Below are 18389 nucleotides of genomic sequence, written 5' to 3' on the forward strand. Positions count from 1 at the left end.
ACCCTTCGTGCAAACTTTTCTTTGTGCAGTTTTATTCATCGTGTTATTTAATCTACTCGTGCAAATTTTTCTTCGTGCAATTTTGTGCCATCAAGCAATTTTTTATTCGTACAATTTAGCCCCCTTGTGCAATTTAGTAATCTTCTGCAATTTCGTCTTCGTGCAATTTAAACCCGTTCCCAAATTTCGTGTACAATTATAAAAAGTGTTCTGTATAGCCGGGTTTCGTGTCGATTGAATGTAAAGCACAACAAAATATGAACTATTATCAAAATATTTGGTTTAGCTACCGATTTTAAAACTTTTTTGTCTTGCAAAACTACACACAAGACGATGTGAGTTGGTGAGTGCAGTAATGATACCATTAAAAATTACTAGAATTAGTAAAGTTTAGTTTATAACTACATAGGAAAACATGAATTTTTTTTAGCATACAAAACTTATTTAATAACGACAACTAAATTTTTTTATTGAGTTTAACTTTTTATAAATTTTGTATTTTATACTATGTATGATTATTAATAAAAGCAAAATATATTGCCTTTTAAAACTACTTTCCATGAATTATTAGAATAGCTATCAAGTAATTAAGCTTATGACTTATGATAACTTCACTACAACTATTAATGATTTAGACTTTACAAGTTCGTAAAAGTTTATGCTTGTTTTGAAATAAGGTTCTTAAAATTTATGTATTGCAGCTTAAACTTTAAACTTAACTTAGTTTAGCTTTAGTTAGATAAAGTTTAACAAAAATAACAATTGCTGCACAAAAAATACAAAAAAATATTATAACTTCTCAATTTTTCCAAGGTTCTCAAGTTCCTCAAAAAAAAGCTCAAAATATTTGATCTAAATATAGGCAAGGTATACGAAAATATATTCGGTTTCCGAGTTATACACTACGTCTACAATACAGTTTAATGATTTCTTCAGTCGTGACTTGACTCTCATCTATGGAAGTATTTTTTTAGATTAAAATTTAAAATATTCATGTTCAAACCTACTCAGCTATTTTAAAATTTATTTTCAAGATTTTTGGAGTTTAGTTAACTTAGTTTTATATCTAAAACATTTTTTTTATTGTTTCTATTCTACGAAATTTTATAAATATTAAGGAAAAATATTAATCTGTGTTTGGGTTATACGACATGATGTTAAAAAGTTTTTAGCGCTTTTTTTGTTGATTAATAAAAATTATTACAGTAAGCAATTATAAAAATTAGAACACTTTTCTATAGTTAAAATTTTTATTCTTTTATTTAAATATTAAGAGACATTGAAAAATAAACTTTTTGCACTTTTTTAATACTTCAAAACTGATTAAAAATTAAATTCTACAAAAATGTAATCTAGAAAAAAATCTTTTAGACTAAAACGTTGCTAAATGGGCGAAGTTGACTTTTATGAAAATGCTTTTTCAGTTTCTATTTACACTAGCTGTACTAAAATGCTAAGTGTCTGTAGTCAGTCTGTATGTGATAAAAATATTTTATTGATTAGTTATTAGTAATATGAACGATTAAAAGTGTAATAATTAAAAATGAAAACTTCCGATAAACCACCTCCCATGCTCAAAGTAGATGAGTTTGTTAAAGGCCGTTGGAGAGTGGTATGTTTTTGATTATTATAGTATAGTAGCACATTTTGTTTAAATTTTTATTAAAAAACAAATGTTAATTTAACATCTATTATATTACTAAGAAGATATTTGTATAAATATTCATATAGTAGTTGTTTTTATGGTTATCTTCACAGTTACAATTTTATTATTTTAAGAAACGTTATATTAAGTTTTACAATTAATTTTTGAATTAATATATTTATTTTTGATCAAAGGGTTGCTACCTGGAAACCTGAAAAAATGTGGAATCACCTGGAATTTGACAATTTAGGCAAAAAAACATGGAAAACCTTGAATTTGATAAATTTTGAAAAAAATCTGGAAAAACCTATAACTTTAAACAAAATTTACTATAAAACCTGGAAATTTATATATTTTTCACATGTTTAAAAGTAAAATTTTTATTTGACTCAAAAAATCTATCACATAAATAAAAAACTTTTGTTATCATCTAAATTTTTTTATTAAATATATTATCTAAAGTAGCTTTACAGTATATTTTCAATGTTTTTATAGTATTTAACACAATTTCTTACCTCAAACTTAACTTTAAACTAAAAATAGTCTCAAAAATGTATACTTTTAAAAACCTGTAAGAAATTTGTAAAACCTGGAAAAAATTTTGAAAAAATGAGTGGTAACCCTTTAATCACCAATTACACTGCAAAGCAGATTTTCAAATTGTAAACCTGTAATAAAATAATAATAGTAAAAATGATAAATAGTAAAAAAAAATTGTGAATTTTTGAGATAGTGTTCAAAGTCAATATAATTTAGTTTGTAATTTTTGGTGTCATTCTGTTAGAGAGATTTTTCTATAGTTTATTGTTTTGTTTGTATTACAAGCCAAATTGTATTAAATAATTCAAAAAACTTAGAAGTATTGTTTGGAAAAACCTCAAATTAATTTTGTTTCTAGGAAATTTTTGTTTTTTGTAAGTTTACTTTAGATTCTCTTTTATATGTCTCAAAAGATTTAAGTTATCTAACAGACTTTTCAAGATCACTAAAAGCAGCAATGTTTTTTTGAAAAAAGTAAAACAAACACAGATATAAAAAAGAGTATAGCTTATCTAAATTATAAGAAAGTGTAAACTATGTCAAAAACATGTTTAACACATAGCCATATATGTAGGTATTTTACATAATTTTGTAGTTTGGTTGGATTTTATTTGAAATTAAAATTTTGAAATATTTTTGGGTGTATTCTTCACTTAGCTTTTGTATGAACTTTAAGAATAAACTACAATCTGGTTTTTACAGAGTTAAAAAAACTTTTGAAGTATTGTCATTTATATAAATAGCTCATGTTGTATTTCAGAGAACATTCCTTATATAATTTTAAAAGACATTGAATGTTGGGATTTCAGAAATATTTTAAAATTGAAATGATTTGATAAAATTTTTTTTTTTTAAGTATGTGATTTAAAAAAAATAAAGTTTTAATTTTCCAAAACTAAAAAATTCTTCCATTTAAATATAGGTTATTGACTTACAGTGAACTTTGAAAAAAACTGATTAAAATTTTAAGCATAATAAATATATTTTTAGTGAAACAATTTTTTTTGTTTTTTGCCTTCCGTTAGGAACATATAGAATGCACCAATTTTGATTTCTTATATCTCAGAAGTTGCTTTGAATTTTTTTATGTGGTTAGAAATGTGTTTGAGCTTAGATAAAACTCTACAAAACAGGATCAACTTATAAAAAACAATGTGTACTCCCTATACCTGTATTACATTTTTGTAATTCAAAAATATGTTTTCTATGCTTATGAAACTTATAAGTGATTGAAACTTTTATTGTCACTAAAAAAATATTTAATTTTTGCAAAGATTTTTATACAAATCAAATAAAAATTGTGTAGTATTAAGTTTTTTTTTTTTGTGTTTAATTCCAACTTCAACTAAGTTTAAAAAAAAAAAAAAAACTTTTATTTTGTTGTTACTCTGGTTTAGAAAAATAATTTTCCATTCCTCTCGATATTAGTTTATAAGTTTATTGTGTTTGTAGATGTTCTTAGTTTATTTTAGGCTCCATAGTTTTGATTAAAACCATAAAAAGTTAGTAAAGAGTTTGTTTTTATCTTGTTTGCTTTGTTAAGGCTGTCAAAGGACAAGAAATTTGCTTTTTTTCTAAGTAAACATAATGAAGTTTTAACTTCTAGGATCAATATACTTATTTAAGGGCATAGGGGGGAGGGGGGGGGAGGGTAAAACTTTATTTTTGAAATTTAATCTTATTTTATATAGTTTTTACTAAGCTACAAAATGCTTTTTACAGATTTTAGAAAATCAAAATATTTTTTGAGGCATAGCCGGTCAAAGTTAGAGGCAACAATAGGATCCTTATGGGAGGCGCAAACTAAAACAGCAAATGACTATAAATCACTAAAAATCTATCTCCTACATGTTTTGAGATAATTACCTTAAATTTTCAGGAAATGTTCATTGCAATATTTAGAAAATTCTGTCAAAACAAAATTTAATAAATTTTTATAACAAAAAAACAAAAAAAAAAAAAGCGGTTTTTTGTTTATTTTTTTTATAAATTTTTTATTTTTTATTTTTTTAGAAATTCTTTCTGATTGAATATTTCAAATATATCAAGGAACATTTTCTGAAAATTTGAGGTAGTTATCTAAAACATGTAGGAGAAGATAGATTTTTAGTGAAATGGTCTATTTTTGCCATTTTTGTTTGCACATCCCATAAAGAACCTATTGTTGCCTCCAACTTTGTCCAGCTATATCTCAAAAACTATTCTGAAAAAAACTTTTTTAAAATCTGTAAAAAGCATTTTGTGCTTAGTAAAAAATGTATAAAATAAAACCAAATTTCAAAAAAGGTGTTAACCCCCCTATGCCCTTAAACAAAAAGTTCATTTGCTATCATTAAAAAATTAAGTTTTAATTAAGGGCATAGGGGGGGGGAGGGGTAAACACCCTTTTTTGGTTTTTTATCTTATTTTATATACTTTTTACTAAGGTACAAAATGCTTTTTACAGATTTAAAAAATTCAAAATAATTTTTGAGATATAGCCGGTCAAAGTCGGAGCCGACAATAGGATCCTTATGGGAGGCACAAACTAAAACGGCAAAAATAGACTATTTCACTAAAAATCTATCTTCTCCTACGTTTTTTGAGATAACTACCTCAAACTTTTAGGAAGTGTTCCTTGATATATTTAGAAAATTCTGTCGGAAAGAATTTTTAAAAAAATTAAAAATAAAAAAATTATATAAAAAATAAACAAAAAAAAACAGTTTTTTTTTTGTTTTTTTATTATAATTTTTTTTTTAAATATTTTTTTTTAATTCCTTCCGACAGAATTTTCTAAATACTGCAAGGAACATTTTCTGAAAATTTGAGGTAGTTATTTCAAAAAACGTAGGAGGAGATAGATTTTTAGTGATGTCTAGTTATTTGCCGTTTTAGTTTGTGCCTCCCATAAGGATCCTATTGTTGCCTCCGACTTTGACCGGCTATATCTCAAAAATTGTTTTGAATTTTTCAATTCTGTAAAAAGCATCTTGTAGCTTAGTAAAAACTATATAAAATAAGATCAAAAACCAAAAAAGGGTGTTTACCCCCCCATGCCCTTAAAAGTCTGTTTTTACAAAATTTGAAAGTTTAAACTAACATTTAAAAAGTAGTAAATTTTTGTATAAGTCATTATCACACCTTTGAATTATAAATTTTATTCATTTTAATTTTGAAAGTTATAAAAATTTATAAGAGTAAACGCACTCTTTGTTGTTTGAGCTAGATACATTAAATTTTTAGTTAATACTCTGTTAAAAACTTTTTAGTTTTGCAGTCATAACAAGTATTTAATACAAAAAACTTTTTAAAATGTCTGGAAATAAAAGTAGTTTTTCTGACTGTTTTGTTTTCTGGCCTATTCTGTTATTCTGACCGATTTTGTTTTGTATCAAAATTAAGTAATATACTCAAGTAAAATGACTTATAAACAATAAATTAGTTACAGTATTAACTAAATATCAATTCATATTTTTTGAATTTTGGTTTAAGATTTGAGAAGGTAGATTTTTGCAAAAAAAAATGTTTGTTTTTTGTTTTTATAAAATTATAGATTGTGTCTTTCATAAGGTACCTACTGAACTCATTAACTTTTGTTATTTATATTTATTTATTCTATTTAAGCATGCTTTGTACACATGACTATGTGCATAGCTCAAAAACTTTGTTGCAATTATATCATACTTTATTTGTAGTTCTACCTTACCAACTGGGGATTGAATACTCCCCTAAAAATTTTTTTACTAACTTAATGTAAATTTTAAGTGCTAAGTACAAACTATGCAATGTTCAATTATTTCTGTTTTTATCAGAATTCATCAGTATTTTTTTTTAATAAAAGGCAATTACATTTTTTAATAAATTTTATACATAAATTTGCAGTTTTGTAGTAATATAAATGCTTATACTTTTTAACAAGATTTTAAAACAAAGCATTTTTAATGAAGTTTCTGTTATGCAGTTATTATATATTTTTTAAATACCTCAATTTTCATGTTTAAAATTTTTATGTTTTCATTATTAGATAGTAGGCAACCACTGTAAAACTGTATTTGTTTCGTGTCCTGGAAAGGTTTTCCTAAATTATTTAAAACAACTTATTATTATAAATTTTTTTAAGTAAATTTTTTTCAGACAAGAAAAATAGGAGGAGGTGGCTTTGGTAAGTGTGGTTTGAATATAATTTTACTAAAATTTCTTACAAATTTTAATAAAAAATTAAGTTAATACTTTTTAGTATAATTTAGTACTAATTAATTTTTTTGATTTGTAATCTTTATATTTTGAATTTTTTTTTTTTTTTTTCAGTTTAAGGTTTTGTAATTTTCTATTACTACAAATACTCTGAAAAAATATTTTAAAAATAGTTTGTAATTAAAAAAAAAGTATTTTCTTAAAAATAAAAACAACCGAAAATTTAATAAAACTCATTTATTCGTTATTCAAATAAAATTTGGCCATGTATATATTTTTACATGTATACCTCTGACTTTTAATTTTACCAAGATTATTACTGTTAAAATTTTTTGTTAGTCATTTGTATATTATACTTTCAATACTGTTTAGCTGTTATATATATTTGTTATTTATTAAAATTAGAAATTAAACTCTAGAAACAAAACTCAAGTCTTTAGAGAACATGATAAACTATGCATTGAATATTGGCTCAAGTTTTAAGTTTTTAGTTTCAATAATTTTTAGTGAGACTTATTTAAATTGTGCTAAAGTTTTTGCTTAAATTTGTTATGGTATTTACAAATAGTATTTTTTATAAAATCATAATCTTGATGAACTTACTATACTCTATAAACTTTAAATCTTAAGTCAGTTTAGTTTTAAAAACAAAGTGTTTATCTTTAGATACTTCAACTTTATTTAAGCAAGTTAAATTTAGTTTTTTGTCAGTGTTTAAAATATAATTTTTTTTGAATATTTATTTGATTTCTATGGACTAAAAGTAATTTAAGCATAAAAGTAGTCTTGTGTTAGTTATAATCTTTGCTATTTTTAATTATTCTAAATCATAGTTCAGCATATAAGACTATGAAATATTTGTTATTTGCTAAAATAAAATTTCATATATTATTGCCATTTTTTTATAGCTTTCAGTGACCATTTCAATTACTTGTTTATAAAATGTGATATTGATTATATGTAAAATGTGATATTGATTCTTACAGTAATAAGTTTTACTGCAAGAAATAAATTTTGTTAAAGAATAAACATTACTTATCACTTTGTAAGCCAATTTTATTTAAATAAAAAACTAAACAGGTGAAATATACGAAGCCAAAGACATTAAAACAAAAGAAAATGTTGCAATTAAAACAGAGTCTGCTAAAATATCCAAGCAGGTTTCACAAATATATATATTTTTTATTTTTTTATAACCAAAACTGTAGATAAATACTTTAAACACTTTTTTTTAAGAATAAAACATATCCAGCTGTAGTCTCTAAGTGATTGCACATCTTTTCAAAGATTTAAAAAATTTGGCTATATAGGTGCATTTATTTAAATAAGTCTTTAAAACTTACTTTGAAAAATAGTTTCATTGTATATTTTTTAAAACTTACTTTGTGCTATAGCTTTGATCAAAGCCACTCTGAACCAATATGTGCTCTTACTTTCTAAATTTTTGAAAATTTTTGAAAAAATAAGTGCATCTATTGGCAGAATGTATCTGAACATATTTTGTAAAATAGTTTGTTTACACAAATTTTAATTAAGTTTTTTTTTTTCAAAATGAAAGCTGTAGTTTGATTAAGAGCTATCCTAGATCAATGGGTGAACTTACCAAGTTTAAAAAGGCTCCATAAAAATGTTTTGTTAAACATTATATTTACACAAATATTAACTTTAGGTTCTCAAAATGGAAGTAGCAGTGTTGAAAGCTCTACAGGGAAACGAAAATGTTTGCAAATTTATCGGCTGCGGTAAAAATGAGCGGTACAACTACGTGGTCATGTCCGTTGTGGTGAGAAATTGTTTGCTTTTTATATGGAAGGTGTTATTCATGTAGTAGGCTACAGAAATGATTTTTTATCGTCAGCAAGTTGTTTATACTCATAATAAGTTTTATCTGTATCTTTATGTTGTAAAACATTCTATTTTTTATTGTGTGAACAACATAAAGACTTTTCTATTACCAGTTTTGAATTTCGTATTGTTTATTAACTTCCTAGATGTTACATATAAACAAATTTATTATTCCATTATTATGCCTATTATGATGAAATCATTAGTTTGAATAAGTAATTAGTTTGTTTGTATGTTTAAGGAATTTGTATAAACAATTAATTGGTCCTTAATTTGTAAAAGCCTTTTGCAAATGGTTAAATTTTATTTTTTACTATTAAAGTATTTATTAAAGGTTTTAATGTGTATATATATATTTATGTAAGTAATACATCTGTTCAGTTTGCATGAAGTAAAAAAGTTTTACTGTTAAAAAACAATATTTTAATATTGAAACTTTATTTAAGAAAAGAACTAAAATTTATCATAGTCTTATCATTCTTAATATTTAAAAAAATTAGAAATATTGTTTTTTTAATTGTTTTTTAGTCAGTCATATATTAATTGCAATTATTTTTTCGTAAATTTATTAAGCTCATAATTAACAATTAAAAAAGATTCATATACAACATGAACATTTATCTTAATTATTGCTAATTGCTTGAAAAATTATAAAATTAAGACATGTTTTGAAGATTAGTGTTGCCAAACAACCTGGAACTTTTGAAAAACCTCAAGAATTTAGAATTTGACAAATAGGTGAAAAAAAAAACTATGAATATCTGGAAGTTGAAAAATTAAAAAACTGATATTTTAAACTAATTTTACATGTAAAGTAATGAAATGTTGATTATATACAAAAAATTTTTATTATAGATGAACGTTTTTGTATCATTTAAAAGTTTTTATATCAAAAAACACACTTAAAGCAGTGTTAAGTATATTTTAATGTTATTTTAACATTAAAGACAGCCTTTTTACCTTAAACTTAAATTTATATAAAAATAGACAAACATCTTGTTCTTTAAAAAACCTGTAAGAAATTCAAAACACCTGGAAAACTTAAAGAAATTTTTGACAACCCTGTGAAGATGTTTATTCTAACACTCTTTACACAGTGTTATAATTAAAACTTGTCAATTTGTCTCACACTTTGAACATGATGCCAATGATAAGTTGTACATGAAGTTTTAATCCTTAAAACTCATTATAACAGAGCAAAAATTAAGATACCTATAGTTATGCCATATCAATTTATTCAGCAAAATGTCAAAAAGTTAACACTTTTTCCCCAAACAATAATGTCACTTATTTGTTGTGATGAGCCATTTCAGGCAAAACAGTGTAAACTTTGTAACTTATCGTTGAATGATTGTTCATTAAATAAGCTCTCTAATAAAAGATTTAGCACTGTTTGCTTTTTAAAATTAAGTAAAAATTTGTAACAGTTACTTCTAATAACATAAACAAATCATCAACAATTATGTAAGATATTTTTACTGTTACACCCTAACGACTCAGAATAACAAGGTGACAATAAAAACTTGCGTAAATTTATTAAATTTAGTCTTAACAACTTATCATGATGAGTTTAAGCACTTTGATCTCTTAACAGGGCGACACTAAACTAAACTACTCACTGTTTAGTTAATCCTGCCAACTAACTTTACCTTAAACTTAATTTTTTAAATAAAAATAGATTTAAATACCATAAAATGTATAATTTTAAAACCTGGAAAAAATTTTGAAAACGTGGAGAGAATTTGTCAAAATCACCTAGCAACCCTGTATACTACTCGCTATGACATGTTAATCCTGTCAAGTAACATATGTTGCACATTGTAACAGGGCGACAACTTGTCGGAGCTCCGCAAAAGTCAACCGGGCGGAACGTTCACGTCATCAACTACACTGAGGTTGGGTCTGCAGATGCTTGACTGCATCGAGGCCATCCATGCCACTGGTTTGTTGTATGGAGAATTTATTTGTTTGATAATAAAATTTGTTTTGTTTGTTATTTGAAGAAATAATTTTTTATTTGTTGAAAAATTGTTATTGTTATGATAATGTGAACAAATAATTTTGTTAGTTTTTTTGAAGAAGTTTTTCTTAGTCATATGGAGACATCTGTTTAATGTGGAATAATTTTCAAGAACATAACTAAATACTTTGTTGTATTAGTTATTTTAAGAATTTTGTTTTTCGTAATTTGAACTGCCATGCTTGACAGTAAAACTAATTAAATCGCATGTATACATTTAGTGTCATCTGAAAGAGTTGATAATTTGACTTGTACATTTAGTGATCGAAGTATTTTTAACATGAGTTTACATTAACATGTATATACTTAGTTACAAGTACAACAAAAATCTACAAACCAGCTAACTAAAAGAAACCTTTATTTAGTATTTATTAACATTTTTGAGGTTATAAAACATTCAAACTACAATTTATATTTTTTTATAATAAAATTTCATCAACATGCCTAATACTTTATTGCACTTACAATGTAAATCAGCGAACAAACACTTGTAATACATGTTTTTCTTTCCTGCACAGGTTTCCTGCACCGAGATATAAAACCCTCCAATTTCGCCATGGGACTTCCCCCGAACCAGAGAAAAGTCCACATGCTCGACTACGGCCTGTCCAGGCAGTACACGAATTCCAACGGGCAGATCAGACCGGTTAGTTTTAAAATGTACAATAATTATAATCTAAAAAAACTAGTTTGTAAAAAACAAAAAAAACATATAGTGTAGATCACAAGTTCCAAAGGGCAGTTAGACAAATTAGTGTTTACATTAAATGTTGTAAATTAAAGTAATGAAAAAAAAACGATCTCTAATAACATAAAACAATATTACACCAAATAGTCTGGTACAGTTTATACATATAATAAAAGTTGTACTGAATGTTAGATCAATATGCCAATGTGCATTTATTTAAATAAGAAAACAACAAACAAAAATAAGGCAGGTTTTTTTTATATTAAAAAGTACAAATGTTGTGAAAAATCAAACCAATAGATTGCTGTGTATAAGCTATAATTAAAAAAAACAGTAAACATAAGTGCTAATAAGACCGTTGAGTACTTAATTAAATGCTTGCAAATAGTGTTGGACAAATAAAACCTTAGTTAAATTAAATATACCCATTCCAATAAGCAAACTAAAAAGTTTATTAGATCCATACACTAATGTGCATTTATTTAAATTTAAAATGATTTTCAAAAATTAAACAGATTGTTTTATATCAAGACATACAAATAGTCGTGAAAAATCGGATCAGTAGACTTGTGTGTATATTAAAATTAAAATATTTAATTACAATTAAAATACAGGAAAAAAGATAATTAGACTGGTGAGTATGTATATTAGATATTTGTAAATAGTGTTGGACATATAAAATCCCTGTGAACGAAATATACCTCTTTCAATGAGCAAACTAAAAAGTTGTGGAAAGTTAGAGCGATAAGTTATATAAAAACAGAAATATATTAAATTTTACCAAACTCTTGTTTTTTGATGAACTTTAACAGGTCTGAAAAATATGTCAACAATATTGCAAATGGTAGTAAACATACTAAATTGATGACTCTTTTTCTGTAGGATGAAAAGTACTAATGTGTATAATGCAGATTAAGAATATTTTACATAAATAAAAACAATTATACAGTAATCTTCCTTTATTCTACCAACATATGTTTCTGTGTGTCAACGAATCAACACACTTCAACTGGGTTCTGTAAACAAATAATTACTGTAATGAGAGAATAGAAGCATAGAATAAAGTAGGTGTATACATGTTTTCAATAAAATAAGATATTTTCTACAGATAATAGTTATTAAAAGATAAAATACTTAATATTAAATCCGACTGATATAAAACTATATAATATTTGTGATTATTATGTCTAAGTAAGCTAAATTATACAACAAAACATAATATAAACAAACAACTCACGTTAATAGGAATGATAACTAATTCAAATTTTATTGTTGTTAACTAATGAAAAATACATTCGTTACAACTAATAATTACGTCACAATGTAAATGAGGTTATTTAAACTATTTAATTTGTATTGCAAAGAACATTAATTTAGTTTTTATGTATTCTAATTTGAACAAAAATAAAACATTAACCATTAGTTAGTTTACATTAGAACATTTTACATAGCCATAAAGTTTACAGTCTTATAGTGTATCATACTTGCTTACAAAATAAAAACAAAAATATGATTACCTTTGAATTTGAGTTTATCAACTTAACATTGCTGATAACTAAAACTTGATCTTTACAAATTTAACTACTGTGGAGTAAATAAGATAGAAAGCAATATAAATAAGATAGAGCGTTAAGTATTTTAATATTTAGGTAAACATTAATCAGTTTATTAGATACTTGTTTGTAAGTGGATGATAAGAATATTATGATTAGACAACTAAGACTGCTAGTAAAATGCAATTTAAGTAGATATTATTTTCTTTTAAATTTATTTCAAAAGTAAATGATAGTTTCACTATTTAGTCATATATTTGTTTGCATCTTTTTTTTTTAATATAATTTATGCGTAGTATTTAGTTACTTTGATTCTTAAGTTACAACTCAAAAAAGTATATATCCTGTATTTAGTACCTAATTGTAACAAAAAGTTTAAGAAAGTCTTTTATTACTCTTTCAGTTTTGATAGACACTTTAAATCGTACTAATTGAAAAAGTTCTATAAAAAGCTCTTAATTTTGGTTTGTTCGATTAAGTTTCAATCAATACTCATTTAAGGTGCTATATAATTTAAACATATCAGCTACTTTAATTTTTTGGCTAAAAAATTGATAACTTTTCGTTTTGCAAGATTTCATGAACTGCCACTTGAAAAATAAATGAAAATCCAGAAAATAAATTAATTATTTATCGTCCCACCAGCTCTACAAGCTGTTTGGTTTGGAAAACATGTTCATGTTGTTATTAGACATTTTTATGAAAATACTGTGGTTGAATACGAATGGAATGCTAAATTAGTGCCTAACTGTTTTTAATTTTTTTAAGATTTAGTAAGTTGTCTGAAAATATATCACAAACTTGTTAATAAAACTTTCTGTTGTTGTAACTTTAAACACTATTTGATAACTTAATTAAACAAAAAATATTTATTTCTTTATAAGCCGGTTTTTTTTATGCTTTAGTACTTTAAGGTATAATATTTTGTTAAAAAAAACAAACTAAACCTATCCTTGTCAATAAATAACAAAAAAAAACAGTAATGTAAATGTTTAATATAAATATTTATAAAATTTACATTTTTTGTATACAGGTTGTTAATAACTTAAAAACGATATACACTCTGCCAAAAAACTGCTATCAAGGATCTAATTTCTTAACAATATAATTTTTTTTTGTAATGTAATTAATATCAATATAGAAATATATATCAAAGTATTTAACATAATTTAATACAAAGTTTTTATTTTAATGATTGTTATTTTAATATCTTTTTAAAATGATTTAAGTCAACTTATAGAATCAACTTCTTTACTATAATTTTTAACTATTAACGAAGTGATTTTTTGAATGTTTTTAAAATCTGTATAATTCAGTATAGTCTTTCTCTATATCATTTCAAGGTTTGCAACAATAAATACTTATTTTTCAATGCAAAACTGTTCATTGTACACCGTTTGATAAAAGTTTAAAACAAAATTGAAATAAGTCTGTTTAATTTTAGTTTTATTAAATATTGTGTATGATAACAGTACTTTATTTTTATGTGTTAATGTGCATATACTTGTTTGGTAGTTTTAATTTATAAACTTAAATTATTCTCCTTGTCTTTACTAAGTGTTTAGCACTTGGTTAAACAGTTGTAAATTGTAACAATTACAATGAAAATGGTATCAATTTATATTTAAAGATTATTAGAAAATTTAAGCTTTATAGAATTAAATCGTTAAACTTACACTAAACAAATAAAATAAACAATTTTCAATAAATTATAAACTAAAGATATACAAGGAAAAATCAAACACTATTGAGTTCTAACCAATCAAAAGTCATCAAAAATTAATCTGTTGCTTTAACTACACACTTGAATCAACTTTTTTTTTGTGAAAACCATATATACATATAGATGTAATTGCCAGGGTTGCCACTCGGTCAGGAAAAGTCAGGAAATCAGGAAAAGTCAGGAAAAATTTTAAAAAATGACAAAAGTCAGGAAAAAATGGGGGGTTTTGAAAAAAAGTCAGGAAAAGTCAGGAAATTTGATAAAATAAAATAAAAAAAAGTCAGATTTTGTCAGTTTAAATTTACAAAATTCCTTGTTTTCCAAAGCCTTCAAATGGTAAAAATTAATTAAAAGTCCTTTAAAGTCAGAAAAAAATTCCAAAATTTTCCTAGAAATTTACAAAAATATTTAGTTTTATTTCCAATGCCTTCATCTGATATAAATTAGTAAAATATCCTTTATAAAACTGCAAAAATTTTCTCAAAACATTTTGAACATCTTTTAATAGTTTCAATTGATAGATTATGTATTTTAGAATAAGTTTAATTTAAGAGTTTGATTTAGAAAAGTCAGGAAAAGTCAGGAAATTTTTCTCTGCTTGATCAGTTGCAACCATGAATTGCAGAAACCAATGGTATTCGCGTGTTATTTCTGAGAAATTGTGAAAATTGTTGGAATTATAAAATATTCATGATTTTTTCCAAGTGAAAATTATACGTGACCTTGTGTGTTTAGATGCGGAAAAAAAAGATGATTTTGAAATTAATTTTTGTTTGTTTGGTAATTTTAAAAAATTGGATCATGTGTTATATTTCTGTAATAAGTTTTAGTTTAATGTTTATATTAGAATGCTAAACAGAAGTCAAAAATAATCTCTAACTGTTTAAAAATTTTAATATTAAAAAAAAATTAATGGTATAGTTGTTGTTTTTTTAAACATTAAATTTTTTAGTTGTCTTAAATTATTATCAAGCATTTATATTATATATATTTCCTATTTTGATAATATTTTTTTTGTTCTATCATCCTTATCTTGTTGATAATATACTGAATAGATGTAATAAACCACTAGTTTATGTTTTCTTATTATGATAGAAAGCATTTAGCTGAAACTTGTATACTGTTGTGATGAATTATGAAAGAGACATATTTAAAACTAACGTTGGTTGATATATGTTGAATGTTTTAGTTTAAAAAAGTATCAATTATAAGCAGCAATTATTTATCTTAGCGTTAATTTAATCAAGCGTCTCCAGCAAAAAAAAACTTTTGTTTGAGCATAATAAACCTTTCCAAACACCATTGTTGTACAATAAAAAAAATCGAACTTTTGATTGATTGAACATTGATCTTATTTTGATGTACAATTTGCTTTACTACTTAAAAGTTGTCACTTCACTCATTAACTTAAATGCAGTAACCTGCCGCCTAACTTGGCAAGAGCATAACATTTCCTGCCACACAAGTTTCATTTGAAAAATAAACATTGTGTACACTTAAAGCCCATCATTTTTAACTCTGTTTTTTTGCTAATCCATGTTCGCTCTTTTGACCAAACGTATGAAGTTATATGGCGAATTACTGTTAGTATCGCGTTTATTATGTATTACACTTATCAGGGTTTCCCAAACTTTTTTTCATAACGCCCCCTTTAAGGAAAAAAGGTATGGCTCTCTCCTACATAGTTTTCACTTTTTTTTTTGTTCTTTATCATCAACTCCAGAACATCTAGTGCAACTTTCAAATTATGGCCTCATGGCCCCCTTTGGTCCCTTTCTACTCACGGCCCCCCTTTGCTGCTTGTGGCCTTATAAACTCTGTACTGGCCCACTATGGGAAAACCCTGCACTTGTAGTAGTTAGTATAATGTCTGTAAATAAAATATATAGCTAGACATATAAAAAGTATAACAGTTCATAAGTTACTCGTAAGTGAACAAAATCTAGACCAGAATCCCCCCTTGCGATAACAAAATATTTAAATTTTGATTTATTTAGTTTTGTATGCGTACAATCACCTCTTGTGAATCTACGCACTCGTTTGGTTACACATTTTCGAATTCACAAAAAGTCATACACATGATAGATTTTTCATATTTAATCTAAATTTCATTACTTGTTAAAATTGTTTAAAGTTCCAGGTGTTTTCAAAATTTATCATTTTCCAAGTTTATTTTTGCCTAAACTGTCAAATTCCAGGTATCTCCAAATTTTTACAGTATTCCAGTTCTTTTAGCAACAAAACTGAAAGAAGTATTTAAATTTTTTTTGGAAAATATAGGACCTGCATTTTTAATAAAATTGAGATTCTGAATTTTTAGTTTGTGCCTTCCATAAGGAACCTACTGAGCTCAATGGCTATGCTTAATGTTTTATTTCAGGTGTTTAGCCGCCTGTAATACTGTTGTGTAATGCTCTATACCTTTAAAGAAGCAATGTTCAATACCCTAAAATATTTATGGCTTGAGCTTTCATTAAAACTCAATAACTCTCTTGTTTTTAGCTAATTTGTCTCTTGCCCACCTAAAAATAAACTTGTCTTGCATGGAGTTGGAGAAAGAGTTTAGTAGGTATATTTGCTACCTCTTGTTTAGTTCAGACTTTTACCGTGGACGCAATGTGCGTAGATTCGCGAGAGGTGACTGTGTTTTATTAATGTCTTTATTTACTGTCACCTCTCGCAATTCCACGCACATTGCGTTCTCAGCAAAAGTGCGTGACTAAACAAGACATTTTTTGTTGTTTTCGTAGATTTTAAGTTAACTTTATTTGTTACAAATCCAACAGTCAAGCAAATGATTGTTAATTGATGTAATTATGTTACAAGTTAAGTTAGGTTTGCGAAACATCTTGTGCTTGAAATGCCTATTCGTACAATGAGCTTTTTTTTTGATATTTTTTAGGCATGTTGTCTTAAGATTATTTATTTTGTTATTGTTGCTAATTTCAAAATTTATCTTGAGTTTTTTACGGTAAGAATATTTAAATACTTGGTTATTCAAATTCTCGTAGCATGCAAAATTTTACTTGTATTTTTTTTTCTTTGTATACATAACAAAAACATATCAAGTTTTTATTATTAATGATATTTAAAGTTTTTTTTTTAATTTTTTAAAGTTTTCAAATATTTATTTCAATGTTTTCTACAGCCCCGCCCACGCGCAGGGTTCAGGGGGACGGTTCGTTACGCATCGCTGAACGCGCACAAGGACCGCGAGCTCGGTTGCCATGACGACCTGATATCATTGAGCTACATGATTGCGGAGTTCGCTTGCGGAAGCCTGCCGTGGAGAAAACTGAGGGACAAGGAAGAGGTTGGTTGAATATTGTTAATGTATTTTTTATTATATTTATAATAAAAATATATTATATTTTTTATTATATTATTTATAAGTAGTTTGACTGTTATTTTTTTTACAAATTTAATATTTTTTATGTTTAATTTTTTTTAAAGTTTTTGCTTATTGAAAGTATAAAGGGTGAGAAAGAGGTAAGTTCAATTTATTTACATGTTTTTTAGATTTTTGGTAAGATTTGAATTTAAATAGATATAATGTATTTAAAATACTGTGTTTAGTTATAGTAAATTCTATACATTTAGTTTTATTTGTTACTTTATAGGTTAATTTGTTTATGTTTTCATTAGTGGTTTCGACTTACCTCTTCTGTTTTAATGAGTTTTTTGCTTGAAAGAACCTTTTCAAAAAGTTAAAATACGGTTTTAACATAATAAGTTTTTAAATTTCTGTATTTATAGTTTAGTTGAAATCTTGTTGAGTATTATTTGTGATTATATTGAGGAAAAAAAATGTTTGTAATCTGTATATGAAATAATATGTTGGTGTGTAGTTATTTGTTAATAATAAGTTTTGAGATACTAATTTTATAAAGTTTAATTTATAAATGTAAAAACTTAATGTATTAGTATAATGTTTTTGATGAAACTTACATAGCTTAAAGTTTTATTTCTACAAATCTTTACTGCTTTTTTAGAAATTTCGTACCTGTATGAATTTCATTACTTTTGAATATAAAAATCTTAACTAGATCGTTCAAGATAACATATTTCAAGACATATTGAAAAAAATTACGATTGCTAAACAGTTGATTTAAAAGTTGTCGTTCATAAAATGTATCTGAATATAATTCTAAATTTATCTCAAAATCTCGCATTTTATTGTACATATATTGAAAGCTTTA

General features: G+C 25.1%; 1 protein-coding gene across 2 annotated transcripts in view; it reads left to right on the top strand.

The window, feature by feature from the left end:
* The first annotated feature begins 1457 nt into the window (after window positions 1–1457).
* LOC145842069 (uncharacterized) overlaps window positions 1458–18389 on the top strand; it is a 40576-nt gene continuing 23644 nt past the window's right edge. For both annotated transcript variants that reach the window (XM_082949443.1, XM_082949444.1), the window contains exons 1-7: window positions 1458–1612; window positions 6302–6329; window positions 7442–7521; window positions 8031–8144; window positions 10034–10148; window positions 10745–10872; window positions 17339–17503. In XM_082949443.1, the coding sequence (XP_082805569.1) occupies window positions 1544–1612; window positions 6302–6329; window positions 7442–7521; window positions 8031–8144; window positions 10034–10148; window positions 10745–10872; window positions 17339–17503 (699 nt within the window). In that variant the 5' untranslated portion in view covers window positions 1458–1543. The remainder of the gene's footprint in view (window positions 1613–6301; window positions 6330–7441; window positions 7522–8030; window positions 8145–10033; window positions 10149–10744; window positions 10873–17338; window positions 17504–18389) is intronic.

Source organism: Thalia democratica, chromosome 8, assembly GCF_965202585.1.
Source record: "Thalia democratica chromosome 8, ktThaDemo2.hap1.1, whole genome shotgun sequence".
Taxonomy (NCBI): domain Eukaryota; kingdom Metazoa; phylum Chordata; class Thaliacea; order Salpida; family Salpidae; genus Thalia; species Thalia democratica.